The 22,028-nt window shown below is 45.3% G+C and overlaps 1 protein-coding gene across 3 annotated transcripts in view; it reads right to left on the bottom strand.

The window, feature by feature from the left end:
• bbs9 (Bardet-Biedl syndrome 9) overlaps positions 1 to 22,028 on the bottom strand; it is a 127,906-nt gene that overhangs the window by 25,631 nt on the left and 80,247 nt on the right. For all 3 annotated transcript variants that reach the window (XM_030370764.1, XM_030370763.1, XM_030370765.1), the window contains one exon: positions 20,465 to 20,575. In XM_030370764.1, the coding sequence (XP_030226624.1) occupies positions 20,465 to 20,575 (111 nt within the window). The remainder of the gene's footprint in view (positions 1 to 20,464; positions 20,576 to 22,028) is intronic.

Raw genomic sequence — 22,028 nt, 5'->3', positions numbered from 1 at the left:
TACGCAATTTGGCTGCTTGCCGTTGCTTCTCTGTCGTCATTTTGTTAAACCAGCAAATAGCGTGCCAAGGGAAAAAGCCAGCTTGGTGATTGGCTCCTGCAAAAACGTATCAGAAGCAGAAAGAAATGTATTGCTCTTCTCCAAACCCTTCTGCAGGGCAACTCAAATCGCCGGCAGAATGGGCGGGGCTACCCAGTCTACACACTTAACTTTCATACAGCCCTGGTCAACGCACACACACACACACACACACACACACTTATGCGCACACGCACACACACACACACACACACACACGCACACACACACACACACACACACACACACACACACACACACAACCCCCAGGGCCTGGAGTTCAAAAAATGCTCTACACACCACTGGAAGAATTCACTCTAATATACTCTGATAGAAAGCCCCTACAGAGAGATGAAAGAGAAAACAGTGAGGTAGAGAGAGAGAGAGGGAGTTAGAGATGGAAAGGGATAGAAGAGAGAGAGATAAAAGAGAATTTAAAAGCAACAACAACAACGTCAAAGAGTATAAAAACACGTAAAATATACATATACATTGACAATGATTTGGTTGTGTGTGTGTGTGTGTGTGTGTGTGTGTGTGTGTGTGTGTGTGTGTGTGTGTGTGTGTGTGTGTGTGTGTGTGTGTGTGTGTGTGTGTGTGTGTGTGTGTGTGTGTGTGTGTGTGTGTGTGTGGTGGACATGTCCCCAGATACCTGTGCATGTGTGATTGTGAGATCTTCAGAGGGGGGCTAAGGCAACATTTGAAAGTTGAAATAACATCTAAACATGTGTGCGCGCACACACACGCACACACAAACACACAGACGTGCATTTGCCGTTCCTTCACACATGGTTTGCGCGAAAGAATGGAAACTTCACACACACTTTCACACACATAAAACATGACTTTGTATATGTTTCTACAGAGACGTGGAAACACAACCACTCTGACATGCTGACGTCCCTCTCGGTCTGCTGTTCTAGATAAATCAGAAGCTTATCACATGACCCCTGGCTGACCCACCCTGCCGTTGCTCTGGGACACCAGTGGGACCAATCTATGAGGTGCACCTACACGGCAGCCATTTACATAATCTGATTTGACCGCCAATGAAGGAGCTCCATTTCCCCTTTCACAGCCAATAGGCTTCTTAAATGCCTATGAAGTGATATCTGATTGGTCCGATGCCAGGTAGTATTTAGGTGTGTATGTTGGGAAGGGTTTGTGTGTGTGTGTGTGTGTGTGTGTGTGTGTGTGTGTGTGTGTGTGTGTGTGTGTGTGTGTGTGTGTGTGTGTGTGTGTGTGTGTGTGTGTGTGTGTGTGTGTGTGTGTGTGTGTGTGTGTGCGTGAGGGGAGGCAATATTTGTCGACACTGGCCTTTTTTTGACCTGCAGTTTAATTTTTCCACATCACCAGAAGCATTTACGTCTGGCTCCTAGCCCTCCAGAACCACTCCGGGCAAAGTATCAGTAACACAGAACAGAGCAACACCAGCAACAACATCAGCACACACAGCAACAGCTTTTAAACACTTTCCCTAGTTCTAACATTGTGAGCGGCTCCATAGACACGCTGGAAACAGAGATACACAGACAGAACACACAAAGCCATTTTTCTCAATGAAGAAATTACCATACACCACCCTATTGACCAGCCCCCACTCAGACAACAAGACCACCACCAGCCTATCAGCTTGCTCTCATGGCGGACTGGCCTAGCTATGTGTGAAATGGAGAAATCCACTTGTCCATTTTACACATAGCAAGTCCAGTGGGAGGGCTAAACAAATGGTGTCAACAAAGTCAACAATAGCCAACAACCTAATGTGTTACCATACATACAGAAAGACAGGCAGTTCAATCATAAATGTAATTGAAAAGTAAAAATAAGTCGATACTATTGTAAGGTTAGTTAGTAACATCAGATAATAATGATTTATTTATCATCAATAATCCTTATTAAAAGGCAAATCGTTTAACATTCAAATGCGGATTTCTGAGGTCCTTAGATCCAGGAATTAGCTATACCAATTCCTGAAGGAGCTATACTTCACTGAACAATAAATGCACTGCTTAGTACTTGACAGCTAGGGAGAAGGGTGAGATCATCACAACTGGTCACATATACAAGCAGGCGTATAAAGTTCTGACCCGCTCAAGTTACAGGCAGCAGAGGGTTCTGCTATGATTAAGATTTGATTTAACATGGAAAGTTTATGTTCCTCAATTAGTCTTTATGTGAATGCGTGTGTGTGTGTGTTTGTGCATCTGTGTTTGCGTATATTTCTGTCTGTAGGGGGATGGGATGTGAATTGGGGTATCAAGTGCATCTGTGTGTGTTTATGTGTGTGTCCACATTAGTGTGTGTCAGGGGGGATATTACGTGTTTGTAGATGTACAACAGGGTATTTCTGTATTTGTGTGTGTGTGTGTGTGAGCGTGTGTGTGTAGATGTGCTTGTGTGAGTATGTTTGTATGTGTTTGTGTGAAAGTGTATGTGAGTGTCTGCTATGCGTGTGTGTGTGTGTGTGTGTGTGCGTGTGTATTAGTGTGAAAGTGCATGTGAGAATATGTTTCTGTGTGTGTGTGTGTGTGTGTGTGTGTGTGTGTGTGTGTGTGTGTGTGTGTGTGTGTGTGCGTGTGTATTAGTGTGAAAGTGCATGTGAGAATATGTTTCTGTGTGTGTGTGTGTGTGTGTGTGTGTGTGTGTGTGTGTGTGTGTGTGTGTGTGTGTGTGTGTGTGTGTGTGCGTGAGGGGTTAAACCATGGTCTCACAGGCGGGTCATGTCTGGGTCAATCCGCCTGGCTCCAGCACTTCATTGCTTAACCTTTTCATATCCTCTCTCTAAAACACACACACACACACACACCCCCACACACACACACACACACACACACACACACACACACACACACATGGACTAACATGCACTTTCACACAAACACATGCCCACCAACACACATAACCAGTCGCTACTGTCCGTCACCGTCTAAACATGGAGAGTCATTTGGGGGGGAGAGAGTGAGAGAGAGAGAGAGTGAAAGAGTGTGAGAGAGAGAGAGAGAGAGAGAGAGAGAGAGAGAGAGAGAGAGAGAGAGAGAGAGAGTGAAAGAGTGAGAGAGAGAGAGAGAGAGAGAGAGAGAGAGAGAGAGAGAGAGAGAGAGAGAGAGAGAGAGAGAGAGAGAGAGAGAGAGAGAGAGAGAGAGAGAGAGAGAGAACAGAGGTCAGATAGAGACAACAGAGAGGAGTTAAAATAAGCTGACAGAAGGACAGTGATAACAAGAAAGATATTTTTTTGCAGGCATGTGTAAATAGTAAGTTAGCATTGTTTTTATTGTGAATAATCAGATACTGAAAGAGTATACGATCCCTCTCAACAAGTGTAATTGCACCGACCAATCGGCAGTTATAATATTATAATACAATGACAAAGTACGCCTTGTAGGTAAGTTTAATCCTATTGAAGGAGCCATTATAGTCGTTATTGTTACACCAAACAAAGGTTTGAGGATAATGTTTAATCGGCTCCCTGTGGATTTTGTGCATCGGAGGGAGTGGGTCTTCGTGGAAACCAGTACCCCACCCTTAGCGGAAGCTGCAAGTGGTCCTGGTCTTGTTTTCAGCTTCTCCACATTACAAATCTCCCAGGGTACCCTTATGCCTAAACTGGCATGTGAAAATGATAGGATTGCTGAGAGTTCATCGCTGGATATGATGGGTGTACAAACACGTGTGCAAACACAAGCATGCACGCACAAAAACAAACACACACTCACACACACACAAAAAGACACACTTATGAGCACATACACACGTACACAACCACCCTAACCTCAGACTGCTATGTTGACCCCAGGGAACGACTCCAGACAGAGATCCAACCCCATGCAGACATTCCAGCGGTTGGATGGGTATGAATAGACGCTCTCTCCTTCTCTCTCTCTCTCTCCACCAAGCACTCTCACTCCCCCCTCTGCCCATTTATCTCTCTACCTGTTCATCCTTCACTGTCTCGGTGCTCTGGCTTATATCCTCTCTCTCTCTCTCTCTCTCTCTCTCTGTCTCTGTCTCTGTCTCTCTCTCTCTCTCTCTCTCTCTCTCTCTCTCTCTCTCTCTCTCTCTCTCTCTCTCTCTCTCTCTCTCTCTCTCTCTGTCTCTGTCTCTGTCTCTCTCTCTCTCTCTCTCTCTCTCTCTCTCTCTCTCTCTGTGATTGATAGAGCCAGTGTCAAGGGGCCGGGGGTCTCGGTGGGCTGAACCCTGCTAATTACCGTCTGTCGCCCCCCACATGAGAGCCCCAGAGCTGGCTCCACCGCGATCAGCAGCCCCCCTTTGAAGTGAGCATCCTCGTCAGGGCCAACACTAACAAACAACTCAGAGGGTATCTGGTGTGGGTGTATCTGTGTGTGTGTACCGTGCAGTATGCTTTGAAGCGTGTCTTTGCTGAGAAGCGAAAGGCTTTGTCTGAAAGTGACTAGTGAAGTAATCCAAAGGTTACGAGTGAGAGTGAGTTAGTGTGTGTGTGTGTGTGTGTGTGTGTGTGTGTGTGTGTGTGTGTGTGTGTGTGTGTGTGTGTGTGTGTGTGTGTGTGTGTGTGTGTGTGTGTGTGTGTGTGTGTGTGTGTGTGTGCGTGCGTGCGTGCGTGCGTGCGTGCGTGCGTGCGTGCGTGCGTGCGTGCGTGCGCGTGTGTGTGTGTGTGTGTGTGGGTTCGGTATTGGAATATAACTGCATTAAATTAATACTTTAATGCATTCGACAAGGGTAAACTCACTGATTTTAGGGATATGAGTGCAGCAAGTATGATAAAATGATGCCTTTTATTTGATGGTAGTGGTACATCAAATATGACATCAATGCTGTTCACTCCCTAGGTTTGTGATGTTTCTATGCCAAATGTAATGTGGCCGCACATTGTAATGGTTCACCTGTCACCACCACATACCAGCCTCTACCACAGGAGTTCATCATTCAGAAAGAATGTCAAATAATTCAACAACAGCTTTTGATTCATTCCAATTGGCAACCAAATGACGGACATCTGGAACAGGAGCAGAATATATAGTAGCTCACATCCTGCTTTAAACAATAACAAAACCAAAAAAACATTTGGTATTGTATTCTGTTTTTGAGGTTCCTTTGGGGCGCCTCTTTCAAAGACACAAACACCAAACAAACATACTGACAGGCAGAGGCGCAGGCACACACATAAGCACACCCACACATGCACACACATACACACACACAGGCACAAACCCAGAGCCACACACTGACAAACACCCATGCACAGAGAGACACCCAGATAGACACCAAACAGACAGTTATACACAAATAAACACGGCATTGCATGTGTGTGTGTGTGTGTGGGTGTGTGTCTATGACAGCCGAGTCCCGGTGAAATCCTGTGTTGGGTGATTAAATGAAGCGGTGCAGAGATAATGACACCCCGACAGTCTATCCCTCAGTCATCTGCATCATTTGTCCCCGCCACCAGCAGAAGAGAGTGCACATTAAAGCGCGCTCCCGAAACACTGTTCCCTCTGCGCGCTTTGTTGTGGCTGAAAGACAGAAAGAAAAAAAGAAGGCAAAGTCTAAACCAAGCCTACCGTCCGCTGTTGTGAGGCCCTGACTGAGAACCAGCAAAACATCTCTCGTGAGCCTCAAGCGCAGATTAAGGTTTCTCTAAACTTTGCATAAGGAATGCACTTTGCTATTTATACCACAACTGCCTTAAACTGGGCCAGCTGTGTTTTTGTGACAAACCTGTATGATGAATGATTTTTTTTTCCGGTGTGTTTGTTGTTTTTAGCATATGGTTTGGATCTAAGGCATCAAATTGCTTCTGGCTTCATATTGGCTGAGGCCACAACCTTCTGCTGGAGTGTAAAGCAGAAGCAGGTGGTTTTGAATATGAGTGAAGGGAATGTGATAAACCGTACATGGATATCAACATCGGTAAACATCACCACTGATGGCACTGTTGATTGTTGTTGTCTTTATTGCCTTCCTCTTGTTAAAATAACAACAACAAAAAAAACAGTGTCGTGACGACAGCCAATCAGAAGTGGCGTTATACTTTCAATGCCAATTAAGGATTGTGTCGGGCCCAATGTGTGTTTGTGTACATTTGGTCTGGGATAAAACCACATATATTTGTGTTAATAATTTAAAAGACAAGAAAGCACGCGGAGCTGCTAGTCCACACCGTGCAGGGTAGGGGTCCGTGGGTTGGGAGGGGGGGTGCTATTGACCATGGGAAGGGAGCTAGGATGCTAGGCAAGCGTTCTAGCACTGTGGATGTGCTTAGATGTCAGTATTACGACTAGATCCCCGCTCAAACACTCTCGCTAAACAACCCACACGCATATAAACCATATACACCAGGTAACATCCACGCACACAGGCACCCACACATAAACACTGTAGCAGACATGAAGGCACGTGCACACACACCCGGGAACATACAAACACACAGGCAAATCAGTGTGTGCAAAAAAGGGATGTAAATTACTATAACATTTCCCAGACGAATAATGAGTGGTTGGTATGAACAAATAATTGATTATTCAATGCGTGCCCTCATTCACAAATGCAGCCAGTGATCATTGGCAAGGAATCACAATAATATCTTCCACAACAAACATTAACAGCGAAAAATCTAATTTATTCTGGTATTATTCCACGTCTTGCAAACTTCAGCTTCTGTAAACAAACTTTTTTAATAATTTGCAGCGCTGTTGAATGAAATCAGACTCCCTGTCCCACACTCAGTGGCGTATTGGTATTTGTTTGTTTGTGCTTGTGTATTTGTATTTTCTGTGCATGATCAATAAAAAAATAAGATAAAATGTGAACTGAACCAACATGAGTACCATCAGATAATCTGTGAAAATTTGAATGGAGGAAAAATGTTAATTTTTAAAATAGACTTTGATCCTTGGGAACGAATAATGAAATAATGGATTATTCTGAGCCATCCCTAGAATTGACATACTTGATAATATATAAATGTCTCAAACACATACAGAAAGACAGCAATTAGGATATGAGACCCACTGACTTCCAGACCATAATGTCAACATGTACCTACACATGAATGCGCCAAGCCAGCTGTGCACTGCAAACACACACACACACACACACACACAAACACAGACACACACACACACACACAGACACACAGACACACAGACACACACACACACACACACACACACACACACACACACACACACACACACACAACACTCACACACGCGCACACACACACACACACACACACACACACACACACACACACACACACACACACACACACACACACACATATTTCCAGGCATCCAGTGCCCTAAACATTGGCACATTTCTGCCTTTACCACAAACGATGGAAAAATGGCCAAGCATGAATGTGTGTTTGTGTGTTTGTGTGCGCATCATGGCCGTGTATCTTGGGGAGTTTCCCTTTTAACTTCCAAAGCTCAGTCAGCCAACAGCACCAGCAATGAGTGAGTGATAGAGAGCTTGTGAGAGATGGAGAGAGCGAGAGATAAAGAGAATGAGAGAGAAAGAGTATTAGAGGGAGGGAGAGAGAGATAGAGAGTAAGAGTGAGAGAGAGAGAGATGGGAGAGAGAGAGAGGGAGAGAGAGAGAGAGATGGAGTGTGTCTGTAAGTACTATCAGTAATAATTTCTTATGTGCAATTGCGTGTGCTTAGAGAATCAATTGCTTAAAGATGTGCTGTGATCTCATCTGTAGGTATTGGTTGATGCTGTCCGTATGGGAGAGTTCTCTCACTAACACAGAAACACACGTACACACATACTCACACACGCACGAGGGTCAGCCATCTCTTCCTGTGGGTGTGGTAAGTTGTTCTTTGTCTCCATTAAACCCTCTTCCTCTAACACAGCACCAACTCAGCAACTCCGCCCCGCACACACTCTCTGTGTGTGTTTAGATGTGTGTGTGTGTGTGTGTGTGTGTGTGTGTGTGTGTGTGTGTGTGTGTGTGTGTGTGTGTGTGTGTGTGTGTGTGTGTGTGTGTGTGTGTGTGTGTGAGATAGGAAGAGAGAGAGAGGGAGAGGGAAAATAGAGAGAGAAAGTTAGGGAGATAGCAAGAGAACAGGGATAAACCTAAAGAACATGGGGTTTATTTTATGAGTGTATATATGCGCATAGTTTATGCATATGTGTGTATAGGGTGTGTGTGTGTGTGTGTGTGTGTGTGTGTGTGTGTGTGTGTGTGTGTGTGTGTGTGTGTGTGTGTGTGTGTGTGTGTGTGTGTGTGTGTGTGTGTTGTAAGCATCTGTTCAGGTTTGTCTCTCTATCTCTCTCTCTCTCTCTTTCCCACTGGGAACTTGAACCTGAATCTCAGTCTACGTGTATATCCCAGAACGGTTTATTCTAATTGACACAAAAAACACAACTTAGAGACACAGCAGCAGCAGTGCTACAACCCACTCTGTCAGCTCCAGAGTGGTTCCCAGCGGACGGGGCTGTCCAAGTACCCTCACATGAGACCAGCTGGATGAAATAAGCACTGATCCACTTTTGCTGTTCTTCCTAAACGGTTCGCTGAACATTTGCACACCAGTTGGATTGAACCTAAACAACTGTTTCCTACTGCTACGTTGAGACACTTGAGTATTTCCAGTGTGGTGAGTAAACACTAGTGTGTGTCTATCTATATTATATGTGTGTGCATATGTGTGTGTGTGTGTGTGTGTGTGTTTGTGTGTATGTATGTTAGAGATGAGCAGATTAGTAATTGCCCCACGTGTATTGACTATAAGTGCAAGGGTAGGCTTCATATTTTCTTCATGTGTGTTTGTCTGCCAAGCCTGTCCGACAATATACTATTTGAATTTTCAAATTAGTTTGTCGTTTTTCGATATGCTATTTGTTTTACATGACATACACATTGTATTTTCATTTGTTTAATAACAAGATTTGTGTTATATTATGGCCTTGGATTGTGTCTATGGTATTTGAACTTTAAGTTCACATGTGCAAATGCCACTTTACTTTGCCATTTTGTAATATTCCAGCTGTGATTTCTGTTCAATAACATTTTGCTTCAATAAAGAAAACCTATTATGCTATAAAGTCAAAGATTTTACGATGCATTTTGTTGCATGTTTCAATAATAAAAATGCATTACAGATAATAGGCTGTTTTGATGTGCATCCTGGAAAGGTTGCCAACAAGTTTCAGGTTCTCCGGTTGGCTGCAAATATCCTTTATTTGAAAATAAAGGAGAAATAACAAAGCGATTGTAGCTTTCAGCAGCACAGACAATGCAGCACGGGGCAATGCTACAGCATCAACTTTCTCTGCTACTTCAATTTATAATACTGCCTTAAATAAGCCTAATAGGAATGTATTTTACTTATTTCAGGACTTTGGTATCATCTGTTGAAGAAAAGCCTAAGTATAAAATTGTAAATATAGGGGGTGAAACACCATTTAGAATCCGACCGAGCGTCCTTTTAGTTGATTTTGTATTCCAGTAGCGGTCTGGTTAAATTACAGCAATATGCAGATTAGGGTTAGAAATTATAACCTGAACCGCGCATCACTGCTGTGCGGTCGTGATGTGTGTGAGACAAGAGAGAAAAAAATAAGAGGGAAAGAGAGTCTGTGTGTGTTGATACTGGGTATGTGGGTGGGTGAATGAGTGACTGGGTGTGTAGTTGTGTGTTTGTGTGTTCTGAAGGACTCCACTACCCCAGCTCGGTATGGCATGGAACTGTTGAGGCTTTAATTAATTAATGGAATTAATTAAAGCCATGTGGAGCCAGGGCCAAGCTGCAATCAGCCGTTTTCCTTTTGCGTGTGTGTGTGTGTGTGTGTGTGTGTGTGTGTGTGTGTGTGTGTGTGTGTGTGTGTGCGCGTGTGTGTGTGTGTGTGTGTGCGTGCGTGTGTGCGCGTGTGTGTGTGTGTGTGTGTGTGTGCGCGTGCGTGTGCGTGGGTGTGCGTGTGTGTGTGCGTGTGTGTGCGTGTGTGTGTTTTCCATTGGGGTATTCAAGCTGGGGGCAGTGCATTGGATTAGAAATACTTCTAGTTCAAGTGTGTGAGTCTCCTCATGTGAGTGTGTGTGCGTGTGTTTTATGTGTGTGCATGTGTGTTTTTCCGCTGCGTACCTGAGCAAGATAAATTAGGAATATCCTTTTTACAAATGTGTGCACATATTACACTGTATAAGACATTTTCATGGTCCAATATTTGCCATGGAGCCAAGCCCAATGTATAGCCTAATGAAGGAAAGTTATCATGTCCACTGTGTTCTAACACTCTCTCACACACACACACAAAGTTTATAAACACTCACTTTATTCTCCCGCTCACTAACAATCTGACATTTCTGCTCCCACACACTTTCTCTCCCTCCTAAAGGCTACTCCAACAATATGTCACCTCCTGGGACATAGTTTGTGTGTGTGTACGTGTTCTCTCTCTCTATCTCACACTAGCGCACACACACAAATACATACACACACACACACACACACACACACACACACACACACACACACACACACACACACACACACACACACACACACACACACACACACACACACACACACACACACACACACACACGTGTGCTGTGTGGTGCTGATGCAGTGGTTTATGGGTAGTGACAGCTGACGACCTCCCCCTGACCTCACCTCTGACCCCTGGCTCTGCCTTCTGCACCCCTGAGCAAATTGACACATCACTGCTAAGCCTGCCCTCGCCCGCGCGAACACACACACACACACACACAAAAACACACACGCACACACACACACACACACACACACACACGCATACATCCACGTTAACACAAGATACACATAATAGAAACACACACCAATAGAGGGGGAGAGGGGGAAGAGGAAGAGCATGATTGGAATACAGACAGAGACATTTCTTTATGGACAAACTAAGAAATTATTACAGAGAAATGAGAGACGGAGAGGTACAAGGAAGACACAGCTAGGGAGAGAGAAGAGAGTGAGAGAGACAGAGAGAGAGAGAGAGAGAGAGAGAGAGAGAGAGAGAGAGAGAGAGAGAGAGAGAGAGAGAGAGAGAGAGAGAGAGAGAGAGAGTAGTAGCTTGGGTTCCACATGTGTTACCTATTGGGCTTGCGCAGGGCGAGTCGACCCGTGCAAAGAGAGGCTGAGCAAGAGAGAGAGCGGGTGAGTGAGATTAAGAGCAAGAAAGAGAGCGAAGAGAGAGAGAGAGAGAGAGAGAGAGAGAGAGAGAGAGAGAGAGAGAGAGAGAGAGAGAGAGAGAGAGAGAGAGAGAGAGAGAGAGGGGGCGAGAGAGAGAGAGAGGCACATTTCCCAGGCTGCTCCCGGTAAAGTACACTGTACAATTCATTGCTTCCTTCTGGCAAAATTAAAGGTCCCTTGTTAAATAAGAGGGGATCGAGGGGTGGGGGGGGGGGGGCCCGTCAAACACAGGCAGCTCTTATTACAAACACCCCTCCCCCTGGTTGTCCCCCCACTGCAGTGAATCAAGGGTCCCCCTCTCTGTCTGTCTGCCGACCCGTCTGTGTCTGCCCGTCTGCCTGTTTGCATACCTGTCTGTCTGCCAGCCTGCCTATCTGACTGCACGTCCGTCTGCCTTTCCATGTGTTTTTCCTTTTACTTGCCTGTCTGTCTGTCTGTCTGTCTGTCTGTCTGTCTATCTGCCTGCCTGCCTGCCTGTCTGTATGTCTGTCTGTCTGTCTGCCTGCCTGTTTCTCTATCTGCCTGTCCCTCTGTCTGCCTTCCTGTCTGTCTGTCTGTCATCTGTTCGCCAGTCTGACTGCACGCCTGACTGTCTCCCTGCCCGTGTTTGCATAACTGAATGAATTTCTGCCTACTTGTCATAATGAGTGATTGACTATTTGTGTTTCTCTGATTTCTGGATGACTGACTGATTGTGTTGAGCAGGCTGACTGTGTTTGTGTCTGTATGTCTGACTAACTGTCTGTCAGGGTTGCTTACTGTCAGCTAATGCAGCATCAAAACTACTGTTCCACCTCTCAATCTTGTTTTCCTGAATAAACTCAGTGCAGCGCAATTATGAAATGCATTTTTTGTTCTCTACTTCACCAAAACTTGACTGAATACTGTGTATTTACAAGAAAGCAGAGAGAGGGCGAAAGAGAGAGATAAATTAAGCATAACGTGCTTTGGGCAATGGTTCATCGTTTAATGCATTGTGTTTTGAAATAGTCTACACTATAATAAATATAATGGTTCTAGATGTGTACAAAACAGATACCCTAAGCAAAGAAAGAAAGAAAGAGAGGATAGAGGGGTGAAAAACCCCAGGTGAATATAGTGAGCAAGTGGACACACGTTCTCAAATAATTGTTCAAGTGAGCGTAGGATATTCTATAGCATAATAAGCTCAGTTAGTTTAAATCATTGAGTCCAGATGCCGGCCTTGCATCCTCCCGATATCAATCAAGACGGAGTCCTGAGTTATATAAACTATTTATGACCCAACGAGAGGAAATGATCGATTTAATCTCCATTGTTTAATATACTGCTTTAAATGTCTGCATAGTTTAACCTAACCTCAAACGGTTTATGCCCACACGGTCGGGTCAAAACTCAGGTTCACCTTATTTCCCATACTCTGGTTTTATATATCAGGACCTAATGAAACAAAACCTCCGCTCGTCATGTTAAGGTGAGGCAAATCACGCGCCAGGCCTCCGGTGACAGATAATATCAATATTTACTCAACACGTAATACGCTGAGGCGAAGTGGCCATGTGTGAATACATGTGGATGGTCCCACAGCTTCCATCCGAACCAGTGAGGACATTACAGCCAGAGGCCGGTCATCAGGTTTGCTTTATTAGGTAATCATAGCCAAAGTTCATCATCTGGCTAAAAGAGCACTGCCTCCACGGTATATGTCGTTTATAGTGTGCTTTTACAGCGTTTTGTACCAGAGTGCAGAGAGACAGGGGAGCAGGTTGCAGAACAGATGGAGTGAGATAGGGCAGGTGGGAACCTGAGTAACGAGGTTACCGTGGTCTATCTCTGTGTTTTATTGTTGCTCATCATCCAATTTTACAGCGTTTTAAGTGTGCGAACAGCGCAGAATCAGATAAATGCATCACTCTTGTTATTATTGCCTGTGTGAATGGCTGAGTTAATGGGTTGAGCAATCGCATTGCATGCTGCGTTCACCTTAATACAAGCAAACAGAACGACGACGAGAAAGACACCCCTGGCGCTTATCAATCTGCTCTCGGCTCCAGGAGCGCTTTCCAGACATCTTGAAGTCCATCATTCAACGACCAGAGGAAGACTCACGAATGGAAAACATTTGATACACTTCCAATCCCCCACAGGAGCGGGAGCAGCTCTTACGGAGATGAAACCACATGAAGCTGCACGTGCCGAGGCATCCAACACAAACATCCAGGGATCTGGGGCCGGTGACGTGGGGGGGGGGACGTCAGATCTCTCCGCTACAAGAAACGGCCCAGAGGAGTTTCCATGGAGCAGCAACAATAACAAGCGCCTGCCACATCTAAACGCACTGGTTTAAACGTGATACGCAGCATCCAGTCCACGCCTCGTTGTAACTGCCAGCAACCATACACAATGTGTACGCGGTTTGGGTTATAAACAGGTTTGCACACATTGTAGCAAACGTAATATAAATAAAATCCCAATTTCTCACTTGCTAGTATAATGTTTTGATATTGTTTGTTTATTAGCTTGACTGATTTCAGCATTAGCATTAATAATTTAATAAATGCTATTGCTAACATGTCTTGGGCTGGTTGTCAACTGGGACCTAGCAGCTATCTCGCGGCGTGCATCTCCGCTGGCCTTAATGTGTTGAGCAGCCCGGGAGCACGGGAGCAAGATGTGGAGCTTCCCACTGGAAGCTCCACATCCGACCCAGACGATGGGAGAGGAACAACCTCCAGCCCTTCTGGAATGTTCCCCCCAAGGCGTCTGGACTCTGAATGAACAGTACCGCACACACACACACACACACACACACACACACACACACACACACACACACACACACATGAGCAAGCCCCACCACATGTTCCGTGACCTGGAGGGTGAAACATACATACATAAACACACTCTGGCTCTTTCTCTCTCATCCACACACACACTCACACTCACACACACACTAACACACACACACACATCTATGTTTCCACCTATGAAAGACAGTCTATTGATAGCAATCATAGCTCAGAACAGATGCTCTCTCTCTCTCTCTCTCTCTCTCTCCCTCCCTCTCTTTGTTTTTCCTTTCTCTCATCTGGCTCTTTAAGACCACCTTCCTTCCTTTATCAGTTTGTGTTGTTCTCTCTCTTGCAGCCCGTTCTCGAGTGCCTCCCTTCTTTTCCCCCAGTATTTTCCTGCATCCATCATTTAACATTACAACTCCTTCTCCCGCCGCCCTCGCTCTCCCCGTTCCCAGTGGTCTCGGGTTTTAATAGGGCATTACAGTAATGTCGGATGTATGGAGAGAGAGTGGTCTGCGTTGTGATTGGCCCTGGCAGCCCGCGGGGGGAGGGGCTGTGGTTCAGGGTCTTCGTTAGCATCCTAAACCATTCGTAACAATCAACTTCAAAGTCAAACCACAAGAGGCAGCTGCACAAACACAGAGGAAGAGGAGGCCGGCGAGAGGCACGCTGATTGGATGATGGTCAAAGATTGGCAATTTGATTCCTTCTTTGTTTTGAGCGTGGTGATTTTATCTATCACCTTCCTATACGGCAGGAAGTGGAACATGTCACTTTGGTTAATTGACAACTTGACAGCCGATGAATGACCACCCCCCCCCCCCCCCCCTCCGAAAAAAATATGTAGCTCTACACATATCTGCAGTATAGTTTACAACCAGGGCATTGGCCGATACTTTTAATAAAGCAAAACGACAGCCCAAGGGTATTATGAAATGTTTGTACAGGTGACATATACATGCAACTGATTGATGGGGGTTTTACTTTACAGAGGACCACTACAATATCATTTAATATGGTTTTTAATAATGTCAAGGGCACTGACTGCAGGAAATGGCAGCAACAATCAATATATCAATGCTTTCTTCTTTAACCCCCCTATTGTACACAGTTGAAAAGACCACAGCTCAAGTCACTGAGTTGCTTCCCAGCCCCCCCGTTCCCGTCCCCAGGATCGCTGCCTTACTGTCGCGCGGGCCAAACTCACTTATCTCCGCTAATGAAATCAGCAGCATCCTGATGAAAGCAAACTTAAACAGTGCCTTGTCTTCTTTTATAAAACGTCTCGGGCAAATGTTCGCCACATGACACATCCCCATGTGACATCATCAATTAGCGTCGCTCACCAAAGCTATTTACAACGCTGTGAACAGACGGGACAGTAAAAATGCTCTGCTTATGGACCCGCTGGCAGAAGGCCCAGGGTTGGAGGGATTTAGAACCGTTGCTGACCTTTCCTGTAAAGAGGCATTCACCACTAATCACGGGGACCATGTTGCCACCGGCCCGGGACAAACAAACATTCAGACCCGGTGTCCTCGTTGATGCCGCTAAACGCCATTAGCGTTAGCTTCCAGCTAAGAATAGCCCTTTCCGATAATACCGCGGGGGAGGAAATTAGCGAGGCATTACAAACACACACATTAAACGCACAATGCCTTTATAATAATGGCTCTGCGGCAAATTGGAGCCAGGGAATAGCTCCGCTGATGGAATTAGAAGGACACTGAGGGGATTCATTTGGCCAGTGTCAGTGTTAATATTACAAGAGCACATAAACGTTGCTACTTAACGGGAACACACTCTGAAACAACACGCCAGGGCTCACATGGTAACGCGGACTGACCTTATCCAGACGGGAACACAACCTGCATTTAAGTACAGGAACACACACACACACACACACACACACACACACACACACACACACACACACACACACACACACACACACACATTTGCAAACATAGTTTCCTGTTGAGTTTGAAGGTCTACGGGTCAGATGTTATACTTATGACCCTAGGATAGAGAAAACTGCTCGCTGTGTGTGTGTGTGTGTGTGTGTGTGTGTGTGTGTGTGTGTGTGTGTGTGTGTGTGTGTGTGTGTGTGTGTGTGTGTGTGTGTGTGTGTGTGTGTGTGTGTGCGTGTGTGCGTGTGTGGGTGTGTGATGAGATTACCAGCCAGTCAGAGCTAAATGTCTGTTTGTTCCATCAGTTTAAGCTGATAGAGCCATCGGGCTGCTGTACAAACAGAACAGAACCATGGAACACAACCACAGAACATAAACGTATCAGACCCGTGGAACACAAATATGTTAGAGACATTGAAACTTAATAGGTCAGAACCACGGAAGATAAATGCATCAGAACCATGGAACAGAACTATATTAGAACCACGGAACATAAATGCATCAGAACCATGGAACAGAACTATATTAGAACCACGGAACATAAATGTATCAGAACCATGGAATGGAACTGCAGAACATTAATAGATCAGAACCATGGAACATTAAAGTATCAGAACTATGGAACAAAAATATATTAGAACTATTGAACATCAATGTCTCAGACCCACAGAACAGAACATAAATATATCAGAACCATAGAACATAAATAGATCCGAACCACGGAACATAAATGTATCAGAACAGTGGATCATAAATACATCAGAACCATGGAACATAACTATATCGGAACCATAGAACGTCAATATATCAAAACCATGGAACAGAACCACAGAACATAACTATATCAGAAGAACCATGGAACATAAATATATTAGAACCATTGAACAGAAAATAAGTATATCAGAACCAGGGAACAGAACCACAGAACAAAAACGTATCAGAACCATGTAACAGAAACACAGAACCTAACTATATCAGAACCATGGAACAGAACAACAGAACATAAATAACAACGGAACCATGAAAAGGTATTTGAACCACCAAACATGGAACAGAGAGTTATAGAACAGAATTATGTTGTTTTGTTATTTAACAACCATCAAACATTAATTTATAGGAACCATAGAGGACTATTCACCAGAATCCTTAAACGTAAACAGAAAATAACCGCGTAACATAACCATGTTACTGGAACATCAACAGCAGAAACAGCAGTTATAGATATATAATTGTTATGCCTGCTTTTCTATTCTCCTTAATCGCTAATAAAAGCCTATTGGCCTCAGCAAAGGTTGGAGATGACAGGTAATCAGAACGATAGCAAGCACGCCAGACAGAGGTTGGTTGTTGTGAACGGTACTTATTATTGCACATGCTCTGTGTTGGACGTTTGGATCAAACAGTGTCCTGGGTTCAGAGGTCAACCGGGAAAGAACAGACGTCTTCTGTTAACCGTCGCCCGGATCGGAGGGAACACAGGAGGATGACGAGTGGAGATGAAGACCAGACACTCCCCAGCGCCAAGCTATTACACTCTGCAGTTGTTCTGCCTGTGTGTGTGTGCGTGTGTGTGTGTGTGTGTGTGTTTCTGTGCAGGTGGGTGAGAATTCGGCACTATGTGTGTGTGTTTGCGTGCATGCATGTGTATGTGTGTATATGTGTTACGTGTGTGCGCGCATACGTATGTGTGTGTCAAGATACTCTTTTATACCAGGTGGGCTGTGGTTTGGCTGTGGGGCGGAGGGATGGGGGTGAGTTGGGGTCGGTGGGGGAGGGTAAAAGGAAGGAAAAAAGAAAACACCTTGCTTTCATCTCTTCTTTTTTCATTCCTCTCCTTGAAGGCCGTGGCTGGAGGAGAGACAGAGAGGGCCGACCTGACTCTGCACAACACATCGTTTGATTCCCTTTAAGTCTCCAACATCTCCCTCATTCCGGTTTCCAGGTAGAACGCATGTGCCTGTGCGTGTGTGTGTGTGTGTGTGTTTGTGTGTGTGTGCGTTACTTTTACATCAGAGACGGCAGGGCGAAGGACTGGCTAACGGAAGAGGAGATAATAATGACATGCTATATATGCTCATTGGATGGAGAACCTCTAATAATAATGAATGGCATTTATATAGAGCTTTATAGTCGCTTAACCTCATCTACTAACAAACATTACTGTGGAGTTTAAATGTATTCAGTTGTTTGCATCTTGTGTGTCCTTACACTACAGTGTAAGGACACTGGGACACAATTGTGTGACCACAATTGTTCATGCCTAATGCAATTATAGATATGCTCAAAAATCCTTATTATAAGGTGAGGCATGTGCTTGATAAAGTCATGTGCTTGTGTGTGTTACCCATAGCGCCCCTCTCTCTCTCTCTCTCTCTCTCTCTCTCTCTCTCTCTCTCTCTCTCTCTCTCTCTCTCTCTCTCTCTCTCTAATGGCATAGGGACGTGTCTGGACACAACAAAGCTACAAAGCAAAACTACTTCCCCCCTCTATCACTCTCCCTCTCTTTCTCTATCTGGCTCTCTATCAGGCTCTCTATCAGGCTCTCTATCAGTCTGTCTCTCTCTCAGTCTATCTGTCAATCAGAATGCCTGTCTCTCCCCAGCCTGTATGCTTAGCCACAGTCTGAACGACAGAGCGTGTGAACATGAATGTAATCCTCGGATAATAGGAAAACATGCACAAGGACAAATAACTCAAAATAAGAGTGAGCCTCATTGTTGTTATTGACAATTTGATGTAATGTTTGGAAACACTAATATGATAGTTTGAACAAAACTTAAACTATTATGTAAGGCAGGATGAGGCAGAAAAACAATCCAACATTTTGACCGACAGAAGAACACTACTACCACATTTATAAACATATATTTATATATATTTATTGATATATCATATTACTACTGCTTATATCAGAGGTTGTGTAGGAGATTGTGTACACGATTATCTGATTTGTTAAAGCCATGTGTAGTTTTGGACGTGCCATTGTATTATTGTGCATGAGCCTGTTATTTGAGAGTGTGTGTATGTTTGTGTGTGCGTGTGTGTGCGTGTGTCCAGTGATCCAGTGCGTCGACTGTCTGTCTACCACCTCCCCTCATTAACAGCGACGCCTAGGAGGATTAACGACACAAAGACATATGCACGCACGCACGCACACACACACACACACACACACACACACACACACACACACACACACACACACACACACACACACACACACACACACACACACACACACACACACACACACACACACACACACATTTACAAACACACATTCTCTCAAAGACACACATATACCCCCGCCCCCCTTACACACACACACAATCTCGCAAACACACACATAGCCCAGCCTGGCCCCAAGCACAGACACACACACACACACATACACATACACACACACACACGCACACACATCACACATACACACACTAATAAGGGGAGCAGAGCCCATCAAAGCAACTCTATCTGTCCTGGTTTAGGAAACACAAACTGTCATAAAATGAGGATTTGTCGCCAAGGCAAAGCAGATCCCTGTTTCAATGGTGTGTGTGTGTCCGTGTATTTGTGTGTGCGTGTGTGTGTGTGTGTTTGTGTGTGTGTGTGTGTGTGTGCGTTGTGTGTGTGTGTGTGTGTGTGTGTGTGTGTGTGTGTGTGTGTGTGTGTGTGTGCCTGTGCGTGTTCTTGGGACACAAGCCAGGAAACAATGTGTTGACAATGTAAGGTATTGTGTTGGGCCAAGTGGGTTTGTGTGCTTGAGTATTTGCTGTGCGAGTGTGAGTGTGTGTGTGTGTGTGTGTGTGTGTGTGTGTGTGTGTGTGTGTGTGTGTGTGTGTGTGTGTGTGTGTGTGTGTGTGTGTGTGTCCCTATCATTGATGAAACACATCAGGACAAATTGAACACAGAGGGAAAAGAGAGAGGGAGAGAGAGAGAGAGAGAGAGAGAGAGAGAGAGAGAGAGAGAGAGAGAGAGAGAGAGAGAGAGAAATAGAGAGTGGGGAGAGAGAGAGAGAGAGAGAGAGAGAGAGAGAGAGAGAGAGAGAGAGAGAGAGAGCGAGAGCGAGAGCGAGAGAGAGAGAAATAGAGAGTGGGGAGAGGGAGAGGGAGAGAGAGAGAGAGAGAGAGAGAGAGAGAGAGAGAGAGAGAGAGAGAGAGAGAGAGAGAGAGAGAGAGAGAGAGAGAGAGACATGACTTTATCAAGCACATGCGACATGAGACGAGAGAGCGAGAGCGAGAGAAATAGAGAGTGGGGAGAGGGAGAGAGAGAGAGAGAGAGAGAGAGAGAGAGAGAGAGAGAGAGAGAGAGAGAGAGAGAGAGAGAGAGAGAGAGAGAGAGAGAGAGTGCTTGCAGTGGTCAGCCCAGGAACAACACCGGACCATTCTCATTAAGCAGACACTCGATCCAGACCCCGCAGCGGCCAAGCAGACAACAGCCCTCCAGCGAACAGGAAGTAAACAGGGAAAGAGGACCTGGTGGAGACCACAGCAGAGCTGCCCCACACAGGACAGAGGCTCAACAGGAGGAAGGGGGACAAGGTGCCAAACCTTTCTTGGCCTTCTTGGACGGCTGTTTCTTCTTGATGAACTTGGCCGCGTCTTGGGCGAGGGGCGGGTCCTCGGCATCCCCAGCGGCCTCTGCGATTGGCTCGACGCCACCTGAGTGACAAGCCAAGGGGGTGGATCATTAGTCAATAGACAAATTCTGGCTATTACATTGGTCGTTGTGTTTCTGGATCCAGGACTGGCCTGATTAAAAACATGTTCCCCTTCACTGAAGAGAGAGGAAAAAGAAAGGCCATTCCTAAACAGCTGTGTCAGAGAATGCATAATTAGTACAATTGCTAAATTGTATGTGTTGGTGAACTTTCTTTCCATGTTCATGTGTGTGTGTGTGTGTGTGTGTGTGTGTGTGTGTGTGTGTGTGTGTGTGTGTGTGTGTGTGTGTGTAAGATTATGTTTTGATGTGCAAGAATGAGTTCGGGGCGATTCTGTGTATGTGTGTGTTCGGATACCGCTGTGTGTGTGTGTGTGTGCGTGTGTGTGTGTGTGTATCTATGTATGTGTTTGATAGTGTGTTTATGTGTATGTATGTTTATTTATATCGGTGTGTGTGTTGGTGTGTGAATATCATTGTGTGTGTGTGTATATGTGTATGTATATCAGTGTTTGTGTGTGTGTGTGTGTTTGTGCCTGCATATCGTTGTGGGTGTGTGTGTGTGTGTGTGTCTGCATGTGTTTGTGTATGCATATCGGATTGTGTGTGCGTGTGGGTAAACGTATAGCAGGTTGGATTTGTGTGTGTATCTGCATGCTCAAATATTGCTGTGTTTGTGTGTGTGCGTGTGCGTGTGTATGTGTGCGTGTGTGTGTGTATGTGTGTGTGTGTGTGTGTGTGTGTGTGTGTGTGTGTGTGTGTGTGTGTGCATGAACTTGTGTGTGTGTGCGTGTACTTGTGTGTGTGTGTGTGTGTGTAGGGGGAGACATAGTCTACTATAATCCTATGGATCAGTCTGGTTTTAGGGACCTCCTGAGGCCAATGAATTGGAACCCTTGTTTCTCCTGTATGTCTCCCCCAAAACCCCCCAATCTCCTCCTCCCCCCTGCTCTCCCTAACCAGTGCTCTCTCCCCTCCTCATTTCCTCTACCTCGATTTATGCAAGCTCTGGGAATTGTTATCTGTGTCACGGTACTTTTATTTTACATCCAGCCAGCCCACGGCCCAGGCCACCAGCCCCAGAGTGGGACAGCCTCAGCGTGGACAATCAGGAGCACGCATTCTTGTCTTTCTTAAGGTGTCTGAGAATGTGGGTGCGTCTCTGTCCCAGTGTGCATGCGTGTGTGTGTGTGTGTGTGTGTGTGTGTGTGTGTGTGTGTGTGTGTGTGTGTGTGTGTGTGTGTGTGTGTGTGTGTGTGTGTGTGTGTGTGTGTGTGTGTGTGGATGAGTGTGTGGATGAGTGTGTGCATTTGTGTGTGTGTGTGTGTGTTCTTGTGTGAGTATGGATTACCCTAAGACCTATCTAATATTTATCCTGGCCCTTCTAAAGCCAATCTTGTTCTCTTTGGTGAGAGCATAGCCCCCAAACACGCACACATGCAAGCACTAACACAC

This window comes from Gadus morhua, chromosome 11 (assembly GCF_902167405.1).
Source record: "Gadus morhua chromosome 11, gadMor3.0, whole genome shotgun sequence".
Taxonomy (NCBI): Eukaryota; Metazoa; Chordata; class Actinopteri; order Gadiformes; family Gadidae; genus Gadus; species Gadus morhua.
This window is presented reverse-complemented; position numbering and strand designations above follow the sequence as displayed.